This window comes from Seriola lalandi, unplaced genomic scaffold (assembly GCF_002814215.2).
Source record: "Seriola lalandi dorsalis isolate HSWRI2012SDOR001 ecotype SW California unplaced genomic scaffold, Sedor1 jcf7180002054883, whole genome shotgun sequence".
Taxonomy (NCBI): domain Eukaryota; kingdom Metazoa; phylum Chordata; class Actinopteri; order Carangiformes; family Carangidae; genus Seriola; species Seriola lalandi.
This window is the reverse complement of record NW_019525658.1, coordinates 2,084,836-2,103,904: the sequence shown is the minus strand read 5'-3', so window position 1 is coordinate 2,103,904 and position 19,069 is coordinate 2,084,836. Positions and strand designations below refer to the sequence as shown.

The 19,069-nt window shown below is 40.0% G+C and overlaps 1 protein-coding gene across 1 annotated transcript in view; it reads left to right on the top strand.

Moving 5' to 3' along the window:
- Positions 1-19,063, top strand: part of npr3 (natriuretic peptide receptor 3) — a 36,665-nt gene extending 17,602 nt beyond the window's left edge. The window contains exons 2-8 of the mRNA XM_023397629.2: positions 9,233-9,355; positions 10,065-10,240; positions 13,066-13,201; positions 16,594-16,688; positions 16,770-16,887; positions 16,977-17,061; positions 18,938-19,063. Of these exons, the coding sequence (XP_023253397.1) occupies positions 9,233-9,355; positions 10,065-10,240; positions 13,066-13,201; positions 16,594-16,688; positions 16,770-16,887; positions 16,977-17,061; positions 18,938-19,049 (845 nt within the window). The 3' untranslated portion in view covers positions 19,050-19,063. The remainder of the gene's footprint in view (positions 1-9,232; positions 9,356-10,064; positions 10,241-13,065; positions 13,202-16,593; positions 16,689-16,769; positions 16,888-16,976; positions 17,062-18,937) is intronic.
- The last annotated feature ends 6 nt before the right edge of the window (positions 19,064-19,069 follow it).

Below are 19,069 nucleotides of genomic sequence, written 5' to 3'. Positions count from 1 at the left end.
GTTTGTCTGTATCAGGACCAGAATTCCAGTCCAGTCCTCCCCAGTGTTGGACCAGCACCTGCCTTTTCTTCTGTGTCTGGCCTCATCAACCATCAACAACCACATTACAGTAACACCTCAGAGTATTATCCCTGCACAGAACACATATTGTCTATACTGTGATCTTCTGCACATCCTGCTCAGCGGGAGTTTTTTTTTTCATAGTTTTTTCATAGTTTTATTTTTTTAATATGTGTATCTATCTATATTTATCTTTGAATGTTGCAGTATTTTACCCATTTCTTGTTATTTCCTGTTAATATGTTTATTGGATAATGCACCAAACACCAAGCCACATACCTTGTAAGTAAAAAACTACCTGGCAGTAAACCTTATTTTCTGATTCTAAAAGTTCGCTGAGGCTCTTCAGCGGACACAGGAAAGGACGTCTCCAGCAGCTGGGAGCTGACCCCTAGTGGTCTTCAAGTAAACTAGTTCAAAATATCATGTTTTATACTTTACTTCAACTGTCTGTGAGTGACCACAAAGCCTACTAGAGAGTATTGTATATGTGTTATTTTCAATATTAAATCAACTCATTTGTAAATTACTATTCAAACATTATTAGATCTATATGAATCAGCTATTTTACAGTGTAGTAGGACTTCACAGTAACTGGCGGTTTTGCAACACTTCCAACTCGCGTGTTAAAAATGATCAACGCGACATTTGAAAGGAAATGTGGATGAAGCCAACAGTTATCCTGCCCTGTTATTAGCAGCTTATCTACTATCAAACATGGAGAGCGGACAAGATCATGGACCTGTGGATTAAGACTGTGTCACTTAACAGAAAATCAAATGACACCTCTGCTATAACAGCCAAGTGTTTAAGTTTTGAGTTGTAGTTGTAATTTAGTCACCATGACTGAGAGTCTTGGTGTGTTTGGTGACATCCAGCCAGTGTTCTAATGTGTGTGAATATTCTTATGTTACATAGATAGTAACACTTGCTGTCGTGCAGTGTGTGAGCTGCAGAGTTTCCTGTTAATCATAACGCTTTACATGATTGAGGTAACCAGACAGCTGAGTGGTTACTGCGCTTGGGATTGCATGAGAGTCACTAGTTCAATTCCTGACGGGTCAGACTTTTTGCGGCATGTCATTCCCCTATTCTCTGTCCCCACATTTCCTGTCTGCCTTCACTGTCCTATCAAATAAAGCCACAAAAAAAAAACTTAGTTGATCTGTGAGTTTAATTTAAGTGGTTAAGTAGTTCTTGGTCTGAAAAAGTTTGAGAAACACTGGTCTAACATTTCCTCAGCTTGTTTCTCTGAAAACTTCAGAGCCAGACGTCCGACGACTAAAATCCTTCATCTGGTTCAAATATAGAGCTGAAAACCACCAAGGTGGAAAAAGTGTATGTGGCTTAAAACTAGATAAAAGTCAATGTTGAGCTTCTGTCAGACAAACACACTGACACATGATCATAGAGGATATGATGTCACTGACAGGCGACCAATGAAACGTTCCCATGATTAAAATCACAGATTTCTCTGGTTTGAGAATTGATGGAAACATTTGTGATGACGTAAGAACACAACTCAACAACATATAGAACACAGATCTAGTTGTTTTTAGATGTTTTATTGTGGAAAAATTACAGAGTGTAACTTTAAGGTTGATACTGACATGATCTCCCTTCTTTACAGTGATAAACATTCAGCCCCATCTGTTCCTCTCCATGTGTCTCTTACTGGAAGGCGACTGTCAGTACAGCATCAGGTCTGGCAGAGGCAGAGCCTGAGGCTGTGCATGTATAACTGCATTACAGGTGTACGTGTGGCTGAGATCAGCAGCGTGACGCCATCAGAGCAGAATCAGTTTCAGGTCAACTGTGGTGGGAAAGTTTCTGTGTCCGTGTACAGTGATGTAAATGTTGCCATTGATTTAACCTGTGGAGAATTCCTCAGGTAATTACTTAATGAAAGAAAACTAAATAAAGTAAGTAAACTGTAAGTAAAACTGCATCATCACCAACTTTAATATGTTAAGAATTCAGACTAGGAGCCACGTATTCATATCAGAACTGCCATATATTCATATGACCACAGCTGTTTCTGTACAACTGAACAGCTGGATCAGATTTTCTATTAACACAATGAGGAAATGTTCAATTTCGTATTTGCGAAGTAGAAAACACACAGGTACTGAATGTATCAGTAAAATGTTCACAAACCGTGTGTTTGTTTTCCAGCTAAATATCTGATCTGCAGATTGTGCCGTCATGGCTCTCAAGTTCACAACCTGTTTAATTACATTTGAACCTAAACATCCGTCTTTACTAACCTGAACCAAAGAGCTGTTTGTTGTCTGAACCACAGACGGGACTCTGGATGTGAACCTGGTCTCTGGTGGGACAGACCTGCACCTTGTAAACTGCGATCCGCCTCATCCACCTCCCGGTGCCTCCGAACATGACGCCTCCTTGAATCACATTTCATGTGATTGATCATAGTGTATTCCAGCTGCTACCCACAGCCACCTGCATCTGCTCTTATATCAGTAATGAGGTGTTATAATGAACAGAAATAGCAGACAAGAAGGAGGCAAATAACACGTGTCATCCACAGGTTCATTAGCTTTTAAATCAGGGTGGATCATCACGCTCACAACTTACCACGTAGCCATGGTTACACCCATGCAAGAGTGCAGGGAGTTAATTAATGACGAATGGTATTTTCAGAGACTGATTGTTCCGTGTTGATGGTCTTATAACTCAGACCATGCTGTCAAGCTCATCTGGAATTAACAGTTTTTGAATTCCAGATGTGGCCTCTCCTGCTCAGTCCAGGATCTCTCTGCTTCTGGTCTCCCACCCTGAGGAGGCAAAGGGATAGATGAGGAATAGAATCATTTTAATGATAGTCCACTAAAACCTTAGGCGTACGTCTAATAATGTGTACGGATGTATGTGTGAAGTGACACTGGACTTAACTTTTCTCTCTCTCTCTCTCTCAGTCATTTTCTCGGCACCTCGTGCTTTGCTTGTAAAAAAAAAAAAAAATCCCTCATCAGTTTGCTACAGATTTTTGTACCATTAACCACTCAATATTACAACATGTAACAGCCACAGGAGGGAAAATGAAGCACCTCTCTCATGATTGGTCCATTTCTGATGTTAATCCTCCTGAGACATGCACTCCCATCCTGAGTCTGTATGAAGTCTTTGTGTTTGGCGAGAACTCCCCTTGGGCTCCTGCATAGTTGTAAGGCAATGACTTGCTCTTACTGTATGACCACAAATGTCTTCAGGCTCAGACTGAAAGACAGCAACATGTTACCAAGGACAATGCTGTTCATACAAACAGGAACATCATCAGTCAGCTCGTCCAGCAGTCGTTCAGTCACTCAGTAATCAGTCGTATCTGCGTGTGTGCAAGACAGATTCATTTTAAACGTACCCCCTCCTCTTTATCCTGTTCACCTCTCTGACAGACGGATCCAACAACCTTTTTTGTAGAGTAATGGCATTACAAATTTTGTAATGCCCCCTAGTTGCATGTGCTCTAGCTTTTCAAGTTTATGGCCAACACAGGGCACTTGAAATACACTGTGGGCACTCAGTAAGTGCACCATTTGCTCCTCCATTCCTGAGTTAATTTGTAACTAGCATCAGTGCCCTAGCAAAAAGGAAAATCCAGAAGTTTTAAAATGTTGCTGGCTGCAAGCGCTGCCCCATGGAATGGCTTGCAGAGCATACACAGGGCCAGTAGTGTGTGTAGAGCCCAGTGTAATTAAAGGGTGCTATAGTGCTGGCAGGACTGAGGTGAAGTTTGTCCCACTGACTCGAGGGATATTTCAGGAGGTGTGTTTAAGTGACAGAGTTGTGAGGAATGTTCCAGCAAGACTCTGAATCTTCCTTATTAACAGGGACGCTGGGGTTACTGTGTTTTCAGTTGCAACTCCTGTTTGTGTAGCTGCTTGTTTGTTGCTTTATTTATTTTCAATCACACCGAAGGAAAAATTCTTATCAAGCCAGTGAAAGGAAATTTAAACAGAAAAATGATTATTGATATTTTGTGGCTCACTCACTATGTGACTCTCAGTGAATGTGTAGTTTATGACAAACAGAGAATAGCTGCAGCCCTGCAGGATTTCCATCACTGTTAACACAGTTAGCTTTGTGTCACTGTGTTGTTCATTCTCCCTGTTTGGAAGCACATGGATAAATAAGGGGGGGGGGGCTCCCTGTCCGTCACTGATTCATTTCTACAATACCCATGAATAAGATGAGCAGGACACACTTGAGTTGATTGACTGAATCCTCTCTCTTGTCTAGTCTTCTTGTTTAAGACAGATTGCATCAAAGTGAAATGGAGCTGTGTCCGAATTGCAGCAGTGGACAGTGAGCAGTTTTCATGAGTCTGTGATGGATCATATTTATTTTGTTTTATTTTATTATTATTATTATTATTTTAGAGTTTTCTGACAAAGAGCCACTTTATTTCATCCAATCTTGATATTGCAGTAGCTAATGTGGAAATGATAAAATCCCCATTGGAGAATATCCAGAGTATTGGAGTGAACTGTGGCTTTCCTTTGTGAACAGTATTAATAATTTGAAGATAATCTGAAGTGACGCCTGCTTTTACAAAACGTTTAACATCCTACAGTAGGAGGCCAAATCATTATCAAGGCAAAAAGCATCCAAGACCTCCAGGCTTTCTTTGTCAGTGTCAAATGTTGTTAATTGAAATTTTCTTTGGGAATGTGCTTCGTTAAAGCACAATATCTAATGACTGTGGTTAATGATTGGATTTACTTTCCTAACAGTAACATACATGGACCTTCAGGTGGGTCCTGCTTTATTACTTTATCTTGGGGCCCTGTCTTGAAGTCGGTCCCTGTGTAAAGATGTAGTTTAATAGCCTTACCTGTACAGCAAATACTGCACTCATTTATTTCATTTTATATTTTTGGTAAATATTGCTACACTGATGACACTCAGCTATACCTCCCATTCGAACCTGTCAATAATGTTATTAATAATTCAGTTAGCTCTCTCCTTCACTGCCTTGACAGGGTGTGAAATATTGGATGGCAAATAACTGTAACACATCTCTTAGGCCCCTCACCTCCATGCTCAGGGTAAAAATCTTGGTGTCATCTTCGATTCAGGTCTAAAATTCGACAAACAAATAAACACCATTGTGATAGGTTGCTATCTGCAGCTAAGAAACATCGCCAAACTCAAACCATTCCTCTCTTTCAATGATCTGGAGGTTGTCATAAACGCCTTCATTTCCTCCCGGCTGGAAGACTGCATTGCCCTCTATTTGGGCGTTACCCAGTCCACCTTGTCTCAACTATAGCACCCATACTTGCATCCCTGCACTGGTTACCAGTCAAATACTGTATTGAGTTTAAGGTTCTTTTATATGTTTTTAAACGTGTAAACGTTTTAAATGTGTAAGATCGTGCTACTTGCTCCACCTCCACAGGGGGCAGCATTTCACCTCTTCGCCCCTGTCCAGTTAATCATGTTGCTGAAATTGTTGATAGCACTTAAACTAATTATGAATACTTGTAAGTTTTTATTTACCTATAAAAATATGAAGACAAGGGAATACTGCATGACACATGGGTGTCAGGCTACAGCAGCATGAGGAAGGGATGATGACATCATCACAAAGACAGAATCAGAAAATTTGATTTATTACCAGGTAGTTTTTTTACTTACAAGATATTTGGCTTGGTGTTTGGTGCAGTATCCAATAAACATATTAACATGAAATAACAATAAAAAGGTCAAATACTGCAACATTCAAAAAGATAAATATACATAGATACACATTAAAAATTAAAACAATGAAAAAGATACTACACAAAAATACTATAACTATGTATAAAACTGTTTTAGAAAGACAAAACTCCTGCTGAGCAGGATGTGCAGAAGATCACAGTATAGACAATATGTGTTCTGTGCAGGGATAATACTGTTGATGGTTGATGAGGCCAGACACAGAAGAAAAGGCAGGTGCTGGTCCAACACTGGGGAGGACTGGACTGGACTTCTGGTCCTGATACAGACAAACATGTGAGAGGACAATTAGTTTAGATCATACAAGTTCTTTATATTCAAACATGTTAGGTCTGCTGTGTTTGTATAATAAATAGTGAGGATAGATATGAATATGCTAAAATGAATACAGTATGAATATTGACATGAATATGCTGAGATATACACAATGTGAACACTAGTAACAGTATGAATATTATCAAATGTAAATGCAAAGAAACGAAGAGTAAACAACTAGATGTATGATAAGAATTCACTGTTATATAGTGTGTATGTAACCAATAAACAATACAGAGTGGTACTGATATGGATATACTGTGAAATACATAACAAATATAGGCAGTGGTATAATATTCATTATTATGAATCAGCAGTATGAACATGTATACACTGTGGCTCTGACATAATCACAGTGGGATAGACAAGTGGTGCAGGGTGACAGCTGAGGGGAAGAAGCAGAGGATCAGATCAGTCTCTTTGTCTGACTTGTAAAGGTGAATGAGATTTACTCACCTAGACCCTCCACACTGTGTCTGTTCACTCTCTGCCATTGGTGTTGGTGGAACAGGTGGAGGCGGTGTCAGTACAGGCTCAGGTCCTGGTAAAGACTGAGGTATGCTGAAATCTCCTCAGAAATGCTGCCTGATCTCGTAACAGTAATGTAAAGTGGTTAAAACATGGTGAACCGATCGATGTGTATACACTCAGTCTACTGGATCCATACAATCTCAACGTACAGTCATCAGTTATATAATAAGCCTAAAGTTAGTGACACAACTAGCTGGCCAACAGTCGGCAGGAAAAGGCCCAATTCTACTAAACCGCTAAAACATCTGTCAACATCATCAATATCATACATTTATGCAACTTGAAAGGTTTGTCAGTACGGCTTGTATACTTTTGCTAAAGAGCCAACATTAGATGTTACTCACCAGTCTAAAAGAAAAGTTGCAAGCTCGGCATCAAACCGCATCTCTTTACTCAAGAGCTGTCTCCAGCGATGGGAAGCCAAACCGAGATTTACTCATGTGTTCTTCTTTTCTTTGCCGTTGAACGTGGATTCTTGTCGGGAACGGTCCTTTGGGATGGATATAAAGATCGCTTTCTAGGAGCTTCAATCATCTCTTTGTTTCTGTGATGCTAGTCAGGAGCTGTAACTTCAAGCTAGACGTTATGCTGACTCACACAGCATCTAGTGTCACAAAGTGGTATTGCAACACGGGAAAGGTCGGGGCTAGCTGGTTAGCATGCTAATTTCAGTAGATGTCTCAGAAATTCAATAGATGGAGGTCTTGGTCATGACATCATTACTGTGGCTCCTTCACACACTGTTGATTATGTTAGTTCATTTTTTGAACATTTTAAACTAAAATCCTGGCCAGATCTTACACATGGCCCCTTTAAGGCGTTTCACATTCTAGCACCTGAGTACAGCTCCTCCGCCCCCTTTCCAGCCCAGATCCCTCACATCTTCAGACCATCTGCTCCTGGCCGTCCCTCGAGCGAGGCTAGGGGAAAAGGTGATAAGAATTTTGTGGTAGTTCCCGCAAAACTTTGGAACAGTTCTTTTAATTAAGAGTTCCCCCTCCATGGACATATCTAAGACTAATCTTAAAATCCACGTTTTTTTCTTTGGCTTTTGAGTGTCCCGAAGATTTTATCTTTCACTTTTATCGCCTGTTTTTTTTATTTCAAACTCTTCCCTGTCTGTCTCAGACTATGAGATAGTTAAGACTTCACATTTTAGCTGTTATTATGTTGTGCGGTTTTCGCTGTATATTATTGTATACCATCCGGTCAACTCTGGTTGTTTTAAATGTGCTCTATAAATAAACTTGATTTTTATGGCTTTGAACATGCCCACAAGACAGAATAAAGATTAATGTATAATTAGGCTCGGGTGATATCCAAAATTCAATTTTATATAAAATTTAATATCTTAATACAGTCCAGCCATAATAAATAATATCATCCAGCCCATAATATATCATATTGTCACTATTAATTATCATCAATTACGATATAATTATATTGTTGTTTTTATGTTTCATGTGTGTTTTTTATGATATAAAATTTTATTAGGTATTTTTAAATGTGCTTTATGAAATATCTGATTTGATTTAAATTTGTCCTCATAATAATTAGCGGTTATCAACTAATCTTGGTTAATTGGTACTGATTATGGCTTTGAACATGCCCACAAGACAAAATAAAAATGAATGTATATTTAGGCTTGGGTGATAAACAAAATTTGATTTGATTTCAAAATGTAATATCTTGATACATTCCAGCCATAATATATAGTATTATCACTAATAATTGTTATCAATCATAATATAATTATTTTGTTTTAATATTTGAGTTGTTTAATATGTAATTATATTATTCTATTATATGTTTCAGGTATTTTTTACAATATATAATTATATTATTGTATTTCTTTATAATATACTGTATATTAAACCCCTTTTAAACATAATTAACACTGCAGGTGTGGACTGGAAATGAAATGTTTACTGTGATCTTTGGTCATTTAACTAAGTGTTTTAACCACTCAGTCAGACATGAAACATGATATTGTTCAGTCTGACTTACACTACTGATGTCCATTGCAGATAAACATCCATAAATCTGCTTAGAGATTCTATTTAAAAAAAAAAGAGTGCAGAACATCATTCAGAATCCTCCTGTTTTACACTTTTCTTCAGTACCACAGTGATACTTGTCTGTACATCCATGGTTACACTGAAAACATGTTACAAAATAAGAACAGAATTTGTTTTTATCAGGTCCCTTCAGGTAATCGACAACATGTCTTATGTTCTGCTAATTTATATCTTCAATATCTTCATGATAAAACCTGTTTGCTGTGGAATTAATGATATCAATAATTACTGTATGTTTGTAAGTGTTCCGTGGTCAGATTGTGGTTGTGTTGGATTTATATACATTTTCCATCAACAATGAGTAGCTTATTGATCATTATCCCACAGTTATTTGAAAGTCTTTTCTCAAAAGTAGCTTAACGTTCTGAAACGTCAGGAATGATCTGATGAACATTATGAAAACTTTCCCTCAACGACCTCATGAACATTGTCTTTACTAAGACTTGTACCTTATGGTATTCATGCACACTCTGACTGTAACATTTATCTCTGTTGTTTGCCTGCAGTGGTGATCATGTGCATGGGAGCAGACAAGATACGAGAGATCATGCTGGCTGCTCACAGACGACGGCTGACCAACGGCAGCTACATGTTCTTTAATGTTGAACTCTTTAACGCCTCTTCTTATGGTAAAGTTAACGTCACATACTAATGATGAAAACAAACATTTTCTGCAGTGTTAATGGATGCATAAGCTTCAAATGATCTACAGTGCAGTCCGTAAATATTTGGACACTAACACAGTGACAGTGACAGTACTACGTGAGAATGTGAAAATGACAAACTGTGACCTGTGCCATCTGTGACATTAGATTTGAAATGAAATAATGACTGAGTCTGAAGTGTTCGCTTTATGATATTAGGTAAAAATATTGGAACTGTAGTCATGTCATTTTGTTTAAGTTGAAAGCTCTTTCTCTCAGGACACAGGTGGAGACAAGACTCCATATGGCTCTTCCTCTGCCAGAAGCAGAACTAGGCAAAATGTTCTTGGGCCCACTTACCCCGCAACCTGTGTCTGTGGATACGGCCATCACAGGCCTTGAACATGACACTGAATGTAATTTGTGTGCTAGAGAATCGTAATGAATGTAATTACAAGGTAAACTGGGCAGGAATTTGTCTTCTTTAAACAGCTTCCTCTGGGTTTTTCTTTTCAGTTGTCATTGTGTTTTATTACATTTTCTTTTCATTTCCTCCCAGAGGCCCCTGTTCTGTGAACGCTGCACTACAGCCACTTACTTAGCACAGCACTTTAGTGTCAGTCTGTCTGGAACTGATTCTGATCAAACAATAATCTTTGTCTAATATCTCTGTCACTCTTCAATTACCTTCCAGGTAACGGCTCCTGGAGGAGAGGAGATAAATATGACAGTGATGCGAGGCAGGCCTATGCTTCTCTGAACACGGTGACGCTGCTCCGGACAGTCAAGCCCGAGTTTGAAAACTTCTCCATGGAAATGAAAAAGTCCACCGAAGAAACGGGACTTCATGACTGCAGAGACTGTGGGAGTGTACGTATGTGTGTGTCCGTCTCGCACTGAAACAAACTGATGCTGTTGAGTCAGGTGGTATTGGTCTGTTTTTATAATTGCCAAATCAAAGAGCACATTTATATATACCAGCCACTCTGTGATTTGCCAACAATTTAAAAAAAAAGACTAATAACACTGAAATGTGCAAGCTTCAAAAAGTTGTTATTAATATAATATTTTAATTACAGATGAACAGTTAATCGAAATATTATCAAGATCGCAATACGGCCAACTGCAATATCCAAATCACAGGAGCTTTTTTTGATGAAGGTAAAATCACAACAGACCATAAATGAAGCGTTGTGTTGCTACAGAGACGCCCCTAAAAATCATATTCTCCAGATGTAAAGGAACAATTTTTTCTGTGAAATTCACACTGAAATCATATCACAGTATCTGTCAAAATAATCACAGTGTAATTTTTTTTGCATATCAGTCAGCCCTAATTTTAATATATACAGAAAGAAAGTGACAGCTCCACCTCCAATCAGGAATCACAGGATACAAAATAACAGCACTGCCAATTTACTATGTGCAGAGGAAACAGTGCTGACTTCCTTGTTTAAACCATGAGGCGACAGCGTTTCATGTGTAAATCCAAAATGTTACAGCACCTCATACACATGTTCCACAGCTGCAGTGCAGGCTTCACTGTAGCTGACCTGCCCCTCCTCAGAGATGTAACTGCATGTTGGGGCTGCAGAGATAAAACATGGGGAGAGCTGTGATTGGTCAGAGTGGGCTGCGTGTGTTCTTCTCAGAGTGTGCGTCCGGTGTTGATGGAGGTTGTTTGTAGTCTCCATAGCTTTGGACAATTTGAACATTTGGCCTGATGACAGTGCTGAAGAAAAAGTGTGGTGATTATTAGGATTCATCCTCTGGGGATCATAAATGTCGGATGCAGATGTGTTTCATTTGATAAGTACATTTTCTAATCTGATGAAGGTGCAGGATGAAAGGTCAGTGGATCACCACAATCAGTAGGCCTGATCCTCTGGTTACCATGAATGTCACGAAGTTGATGAGATATTTCAGTCTGACATTGCTATCCATGTAGCCACACTGCTAGCATGGCTAAAAATGGGGTTAGGGTCATGGAGATGCCATGGGAGGGTGTGAAGGAGGAAATGGTGGGAGGAAATGAATTCCCCTGAGGATACATGTCTGCAGGTCTGGGCAATACACACACCTTTTATATCTCAACAGTGCACTGTGCAGGTCCCTCTTCTAAATCTATGATACCCAGAAAATAAATGCTGTTTTCTGGCTTTAGGGCAAGACAAAGATTCCCTGAACTGTTCCTCTCTCCAAAGCAGCCGGCCCTTTTCCCCAGTAACTGCATCAGTGTCTCTGTATTATAGGTGTCCTTCCTCTGTGACCTCTTTAGGTTTGTGTTGACAATATTCCCTTCGCCGTGGCAGTTGTGAGTCACCTCAGTCAGCTCAGGCGACACTGTTCTGGTTTGGAGGGGCTCAACAAACCTCTGGCTTAAGAACAGATGATTTCTGGTTGGTTTTTTTTTTTGTTTGTTTTTTTTAAATATGACAAACCTTTGTTGCCTCTAGCTCTTAAAAAGTCACTATGGCTGATCTCATAGCAGAGCTGCTGTCATTAAGCTGTGTTTGTGTTCATTTTGTCTGATAATGTCATCATCGTTTAAATGTGTTAATGAAACTATCAGGTTTGTTCATTTGGCTGCATTAAGACACAGTTTAGGTGATTCACAAAGAGCTTTTCTCCTTCTCCATCCATCCATCCATCCATCCATATGCGCTCAGGGTCACATGGTGGCTGGAGGCAGCTGACATTGGGCGAGAGGCAGGGTACATCCTGGGCCAATCACAGGCCTGCTGTTCTCCTGCTCTCTCCCTTTCATTAAATACATACAGGAGAAACACGTTCTGCTGCGTCAGAAACAAATAAAATGCATCAACAACTAACAATTCAGTTGCCAATAATGACCGTTATCGATCAACATTCACTAGTGAACGTTTAGGAGATGTGGGCTTTAATATGAGCTTTAATAATTCAAATAATAACATTGAAATAATCAAAGCCTGGCAAAGTCCAAACCTTCCCAGGTGACTGTTCCAGGCAGCTCCGTGCTGATTGTGACACAGGACTCCGACATACTGGATGGTGATGATGCTTTGACATTGAGCCAGTCTTCACATCAAGGTGCACGACTGAAATGTTGAGTGTGTTACCTTCTGTTATCCCACTTGTCCGCTGAGCAAAGAATGACATAACTGAGTCGATAGATTGTTTCCCATGTCTTTTCGGTGGCGTTCATACTCGTACTCGTACTTGTCCCACGGTCCTTGAGCATGACATTGATGTTGAAAAGGCCAAGATCGTTTCATAACTGACTTTCACAAAGTAAATGCTGTTACAGTCCCCGATCCCTATCCTCTGCTGCGGTTGGAGGACGGCATCGATAGCTTGGGTGCAGCCAGATACGTCAGTAAATTGGACCGCCGCTAACTGACCGCACCTGCAAACAACAACAGCCCTTTGAGCAGCACACATAGCAACCTCCGCCTTATCATCCACCTCAGCTTCCTCCGCAAAACCTTGCATCAACACAGTATCAGACAAAAAACTAATTTAGTCTCGGAGGGGCCAAAAAAGTTAGATGGGTAAGCCTTGCCCTGTTGACCCCCACCGACAATGCCAGGCCAGGTGTGTGAGCCTGTATTTAAGTCATCACTTTTCCAGAGCAACCTCTGAAGACATTGTTACTGTGCATCAGTGTCAGCTGCAGTACAATCACCTTCTCATTATAACTTCATTCTCCATTTCAGGTCAACATGTTTGTTGAGGGGTTCCACGATGCCATGATGCTGTACTCCATCGCCTTGCATGAAGCCATGAAGAGCGGCTACAGTAAGAAGAATGGAACGGCGATCACCTCACGCATGTGGAACAGAACATTTGAAGGTAAAAACGCTGCAGGCCAAAGGTTAGAAGAGTTACTCCTAAGAAGACAGCGGCGTGTTTGCTGCGTCAAGCTTTCGGTTTTCCTTTAAAGCCGTCTTTAGCCGTTTATTCTGCTGATGTGTATTCGTAGGATAAAACATCAATGCAGCCAGTGCTCTCTATGTCGTGATTGAAAAGTTTAATACCTACTGAGATATGAATCAGATATGAAGAACCACACTGCTGTCACTCAGTTTAAAATAGAAGTTCCTGTTGCGCCTGCGCCTTTAAAACAAGAACTCACTGTTGTGCTGTTCTGCTTCCTGTTGATAGAAATATAAAAGACTTTATTTTTAACTAACAAGTTACTGATGAACATGACTATAACATTTCCCTAATTACACTAAAAGCAACGGAGAAGAAACAGACAAGACTGGACTCACTCGAGAAGCTTTCCATGTGTTTGAATGTTCAGTGAGGTTAAATAAAAAGAAACAGTGTAGACTATAAAGCTTTATACTGTAAAAGATAGAGCTCTTGGTTTCACTTTAAGGTTAATAAGTTGACCTTCATTGGAAGGGGGGTTAAGTCACCAGCAGCATGAGTCAAACTGAAACAGGCTAGTTTACACTGCTGCACATTTTCCCTGCAACAGTTTCATCTCGTCGTGAATCTTTAGTGTAAACTGGCTTTAACAGCTACAGTCATTTGGCTAACAGTCCTATAACTGTGGCAGTGTCGAGGCTGCTAACGTTAACCTTCCTCTCCTCTCCTCTGCTTTTGACTCTATGGCAGCTCTTATGCCTTTAGGTTTATAGAAGTGAAATAAATGGCGGAGCTCTCCTGCACTGTATTTGTTGAACTGTTACAGGCAGAACTGCCCTGTCCAGTAATTGCGGCAATGTGGCCAGTTCCTGCGTTTATGCAATTAAAACTGACGTCAAAAGCAAAACAAGAATCAAACTATGAAAATGCACAAGGACCTATATATTATCATAAATATAAAACTGAAAGGCAACTACTTGCATTACATCCCAGATAATCCGGGCATGGAGCACCTCCGTGAAAATCCCAACCCTCGCTCTGACCCCCGACCCCCGACCCAACCGGTCCGATTCTAACTGGATCCTTTTGAAAATAGCGGGTATCGTCCCTTGTCTTAAAAGCACATGCGCAAATTCAGACACGCTATCCTTTAAGATTAAAATGTACTTAGTTAGTTTAGGTTTATATGCAATGACTATAAAACATTTAAATGTAATGAGTAAATCCATAATAAAACGTACTCTTCCCACAGAGTTCATTTATTATATGAATAAAATGTATTAAAACTTTTACTTAATAAATTCTCGCTCTCACTGAATCTTAATATTACGTTGTAAAAACTATGATGGTTAATCTAGTACATTTTACTCGTTTGTCAGTGTGTGAACGAGACATAGCACTGGCGTAAGAGTAAGACCAGGGGTTTCATTGTTTGCTGCTGGTGAAGACAACAAGGTCATCAACACTAATTAATTACAATTACAATTCATTATCCATGTTCCATTCACCACTGGTAGTCAAGTCTGATGTCTTTTGTTTTTAAAAATCCAGAAAAGGGTTACATGACAGAAGCTTGATGAATCAGGGAAGGATCCATCTTAAGTGATCATGAGGCAATCAGGAAGTGAACATGGGTGTCTGTGTCATCAGCCATTTCTCAATACAGAGTTTGCCAAAATTTGATATGTAGCACACTGCCTCTGTTCATTTCTTTAGTTTATTTTCATTGAGATGTGGTGGTATATTTGTACACAGACATTCACAGAGGCAGCGCTGTTGTTAAACTGTTAAAACAAATCACATATTTTCATCAGAGATAACACTTTTTCTACCAGGACGAGCTGCCGATACTGTTTGTTGATCTCACCCGGTAGGACGGTCCTCACATCTCCGAAAAAACGCTCAAGCAGATTCCCAAACAGGCGTTATTTGGATAAACTGACACATATTTGAAGTTAAAACTTAATGAATGATACAATAACAGACTTAGTGTGAAAACTGTTTCGCCTTTGAGCCTGACTCAGAATCTCTGCCTCTGTCGCTATTTGGTGCGAAATGCATTCTGGGATACTTAGCTGTCCCAAGTCCACACAAGTCCCGTGCTGATGCATCCTCGATAAAAATGGGCGGAGCGAGAACACGTCCTGATATTTGATCTGTGCTTGGGTAGATGTTGACTTTGAATTGGAGCAGTACTTGGACTGAGACTGATGACGTTTCACAAGAACACAAATACAGAGAAGAACGCAGTCTAATCTGTTTCTGTTCATCCAAACTAAAACACAACCCTGGAGTTTTCAAACTAAAACTGGGTCAAGAGTGTTTCCAAAAGTCTCGCTGTACAATAATAAAGACTGTTGCCCTTGTAAAGGTTGGTTTCATGGCTGGACAGATGCATTAGATTTTACAGGCATCCTCGGTAAACCACTGCTTCTTTATGTATGAAACTAATTACAACAAAGCTCAATTGTAAACTCAGCCTGTAATCAGACAGTTGTTTCACTTTTGAGACAATAAGTTCAATAAGAAAAATCAACGTAATTAAAAAAGAACAATTTTATTTAAAATGTAAAAAAATAAGATTAGTAACGCCCATATTTTATGGCAAACAGAACAAAACGCTCCATTCAGTTAAAAATACAAATATTCTTGCCGCTCTCTGTTCAAAATAGGAGCCTCCACATAAAGCACACCTGCAGGGCGATACTGTGTGAGAAGTGTCTCCTTCAGTTCATTAAATCCCTGCAGCACCTGAAGGCAGCAGGACTGATGTAGTTAAATCCACAGCCTCTGTTCACTGTTTACCTTCATTAAATGACGTGACAACGACACCAGGCTGTGGTGCAACCACACACACCTCTGCACACATGACACGAGTCGGCAGCAAAGCTCAGGTCAGGGTTTTTGATACCCACACCCAGCTGACCCACAAACCGCTGACTTTTAGCTCTGTCTCTCTTTCTCTCTCCCTCTCTGGTTCGTGGTCAGAATCAGCTGTTACAAAATTTATATAGCACACGATTCACCTTTTATTTATTATTATTCCTATTGATAAAAATATAAATCATGAGAATAAGAAAAAAGAAGAAAAGAAGCTGCTGTGCATCTTTCAGCATCACAGAGCTAGAGAGAGAGGGAGAGAGAGAGAGAGAGAGAGTAGGAAGAGAGGACTAGTAATAACAGTTTAGCCTATAGAAGGCAAAGTTTCCATAAATTATTTTGAACTTTGCTTATAACTAATCTAGCTTACCTGAATGTACTGACCCTCAGGTCGACCCATGAATCACTACTGGTTATAGCTGGATATCCTCTACGTTATTGGGGGTGTAGCTGAATGATGTTCTAATTGTTTTCATGATGGCGGACAGGAATCGCAGGCCAGGTTTCCATGGATGATAATGGGGACAGGAACGGAGATTTCTCTTTGATGTCCATGACCAATGTTGAGGAGGGAACCTATGAGGTAAGAGGAATCAAAAGTCCATGTCCCGCCCCCGAGGTGCTGACACACATCTGAATGATAACATGTTGCATTAATCCACAGGTGGTGGCCAACTACTTTGGAGTAAATGGAACTTTCCAGATGCTGCCAGCCTTTAACACCGACCACTTCACTCTCAAAGGAAGACATAAAGCACACGCTGAGACGCCAGAAAAATCATGTAAGTGTTCACTACTGTTCACCTATCTACAGTAAGTGTGACGTTAAGTGGGATGACTCCATGTTTTAACCAGTAACTGTTCTAAACAGGTGGGCTGGGAGTGTCAGCTCTGACTGGAGTCATAGTGGGAGCTGTTCTGGGAACTGCGATGCTTATAGCATTCTACTTTTTCAGGTAACTATAGGGGATGTTTATCATCTCTTTTATACTTATACTGTCATGTTCAAGTACTGTCACTGAAACACATCCAGCTGCCCTCCAACTCACTGGCTGAGAGAGTGTTTATTATGTCTCCAGTCAGGCATCATGTTGTCAGGTTGTCCATCTCATTCTCTTGAACGTGATATCTCAGTAACACCTTGAGGGAACTTCTTCAGATTTGGCACAAACATTCACTAAGACTCAAGGATGAACTGATTAGAATTTGGTGGTCAAAGGTCAAGGTCACTGTGACCTCGCAAAACAAGTTTTTGTCTGTAACTCACAAATCTATACGCAAATAATGACACAATTTAACTCAAATGTCTATAAGGATAAAATGAAGTGATGACATTTTATATCCAAAAGGTCAAAGGTCATATCACTGTGACATCATAATATTCTGCAATAATAAACACAGATTGTGACCATATTTCCTGTAGCTTGTCTGATTGGTGGAGGCATCCAACCATGAAGAGGTGATTCTAGTCAAGGCCTTGACTCAGGTCTTTTGGTTTTAATCACCAACCTCACAGAGAAAGTCAGACAGTCACACAGGCTGGGAACAGGCCTTCAGTTGAACCAAACTGTCTGAACCTTTCATTTCAAAATTATAGCAAAAGTGAGCACGACCAAATGTCATATAGTTTTGTATTGCATAGAAAAAACTGAGCACATAGTTATTTTCATGTAAGTGCAGAACATGTACTGTCGGTTGAAGCTGAAAAAGAGAAGCACAGTTTAGATAATACTTTAAATTTTCCCACCAAATCAATAATAACACTCACCAACAGCTGTCTCAAGAGGTGGAAATAAACACCAATGTTTACTCTTGTGTATATCACGTATTTTATTATTATTTTTTATTATTTTACCTGACTTACTTTGTAATGACTTTTCAGTAACAGATGTTCGTGACCGTTCACCTGCTGACATGCTGCATCAGTGTAGTGTCTCATCTCCATTTCTGTCACTGCTAGAGTTTATTGCTGCTCTGTCTAAACACAGTTAATGTTGTTTTCTTCATCACAGTGTCTAACTACCTGCTGTACATTTAAATTCACGCTAGTTCTGCTCCAGCTGCTTCATCAATTCATCGGTTGTTTACATGCTATTCAGATCTGCTAGTTACTTTAGCTTAGCAGTTAGCACTGGCTTTTCTCTCTCTCTCTCTCTCTCTCTCTCTCTGTCTCACTCAGTCTGTGTTGAATCAACAGATGAACTTGATCATCAGAGTGTGGTGTTGTTGTAACTTCAGTGTAGAGGATTGTGATGTCTGCTGTCTTACCTTTGACACACAGCTCTGCTCGTTAAAGGGATAGTTCAGGTTATTTGACGTGGGGGTTGTATGAGGTACTCATGAATATTCATCACATTAACCACAGTAGATTCTGTTCAGTGCGCTCCCTGTTAGGAAAGCCGACTGTGAGCACCTGGCAGAGCTATGTGTTGCTGTGCACGGGACCACGAGAAAAAATGTGTTTTAGAGCCTTTCAAAAACGCCCACTGAAACAATCCAATATCAGTTTACATGCAGCTTCATGTAGAATATTTTCAGCCGTTTACCTTCCAGTGAAAACAGCACTTTCCTTTGGAACTACATTTTTCAACCGCTGAACTACCGTATTCCTACGCACAAGCGCACCTACAAAGTACACTGTATTAGTTTTAAAAAAGGCCTTCAGTGACTAAAATTATATGATAACCGGTGAACACTACAAAAAAAGAAGATCCAAGAGGAGTTGAATCAAGGGCAATTGTTTCATCTTCAGTTCAGCCTCAGTTGGATAAGCACGACCTGGATGACAGAGAATCCTCACTGACATCTTTCATGTTGTTCATCCCTCTGCAGAAAAAACTACAGGATCACCATCGAGCGTCGTGCACATAGTGAAGAGGGCGACACCCGGAAGCACCGTCAGTTACGAGAGGACTCCATCAGATCAAACTTCTCGGCAGCGTAACCAGCAGCAAGCCCCCCCCA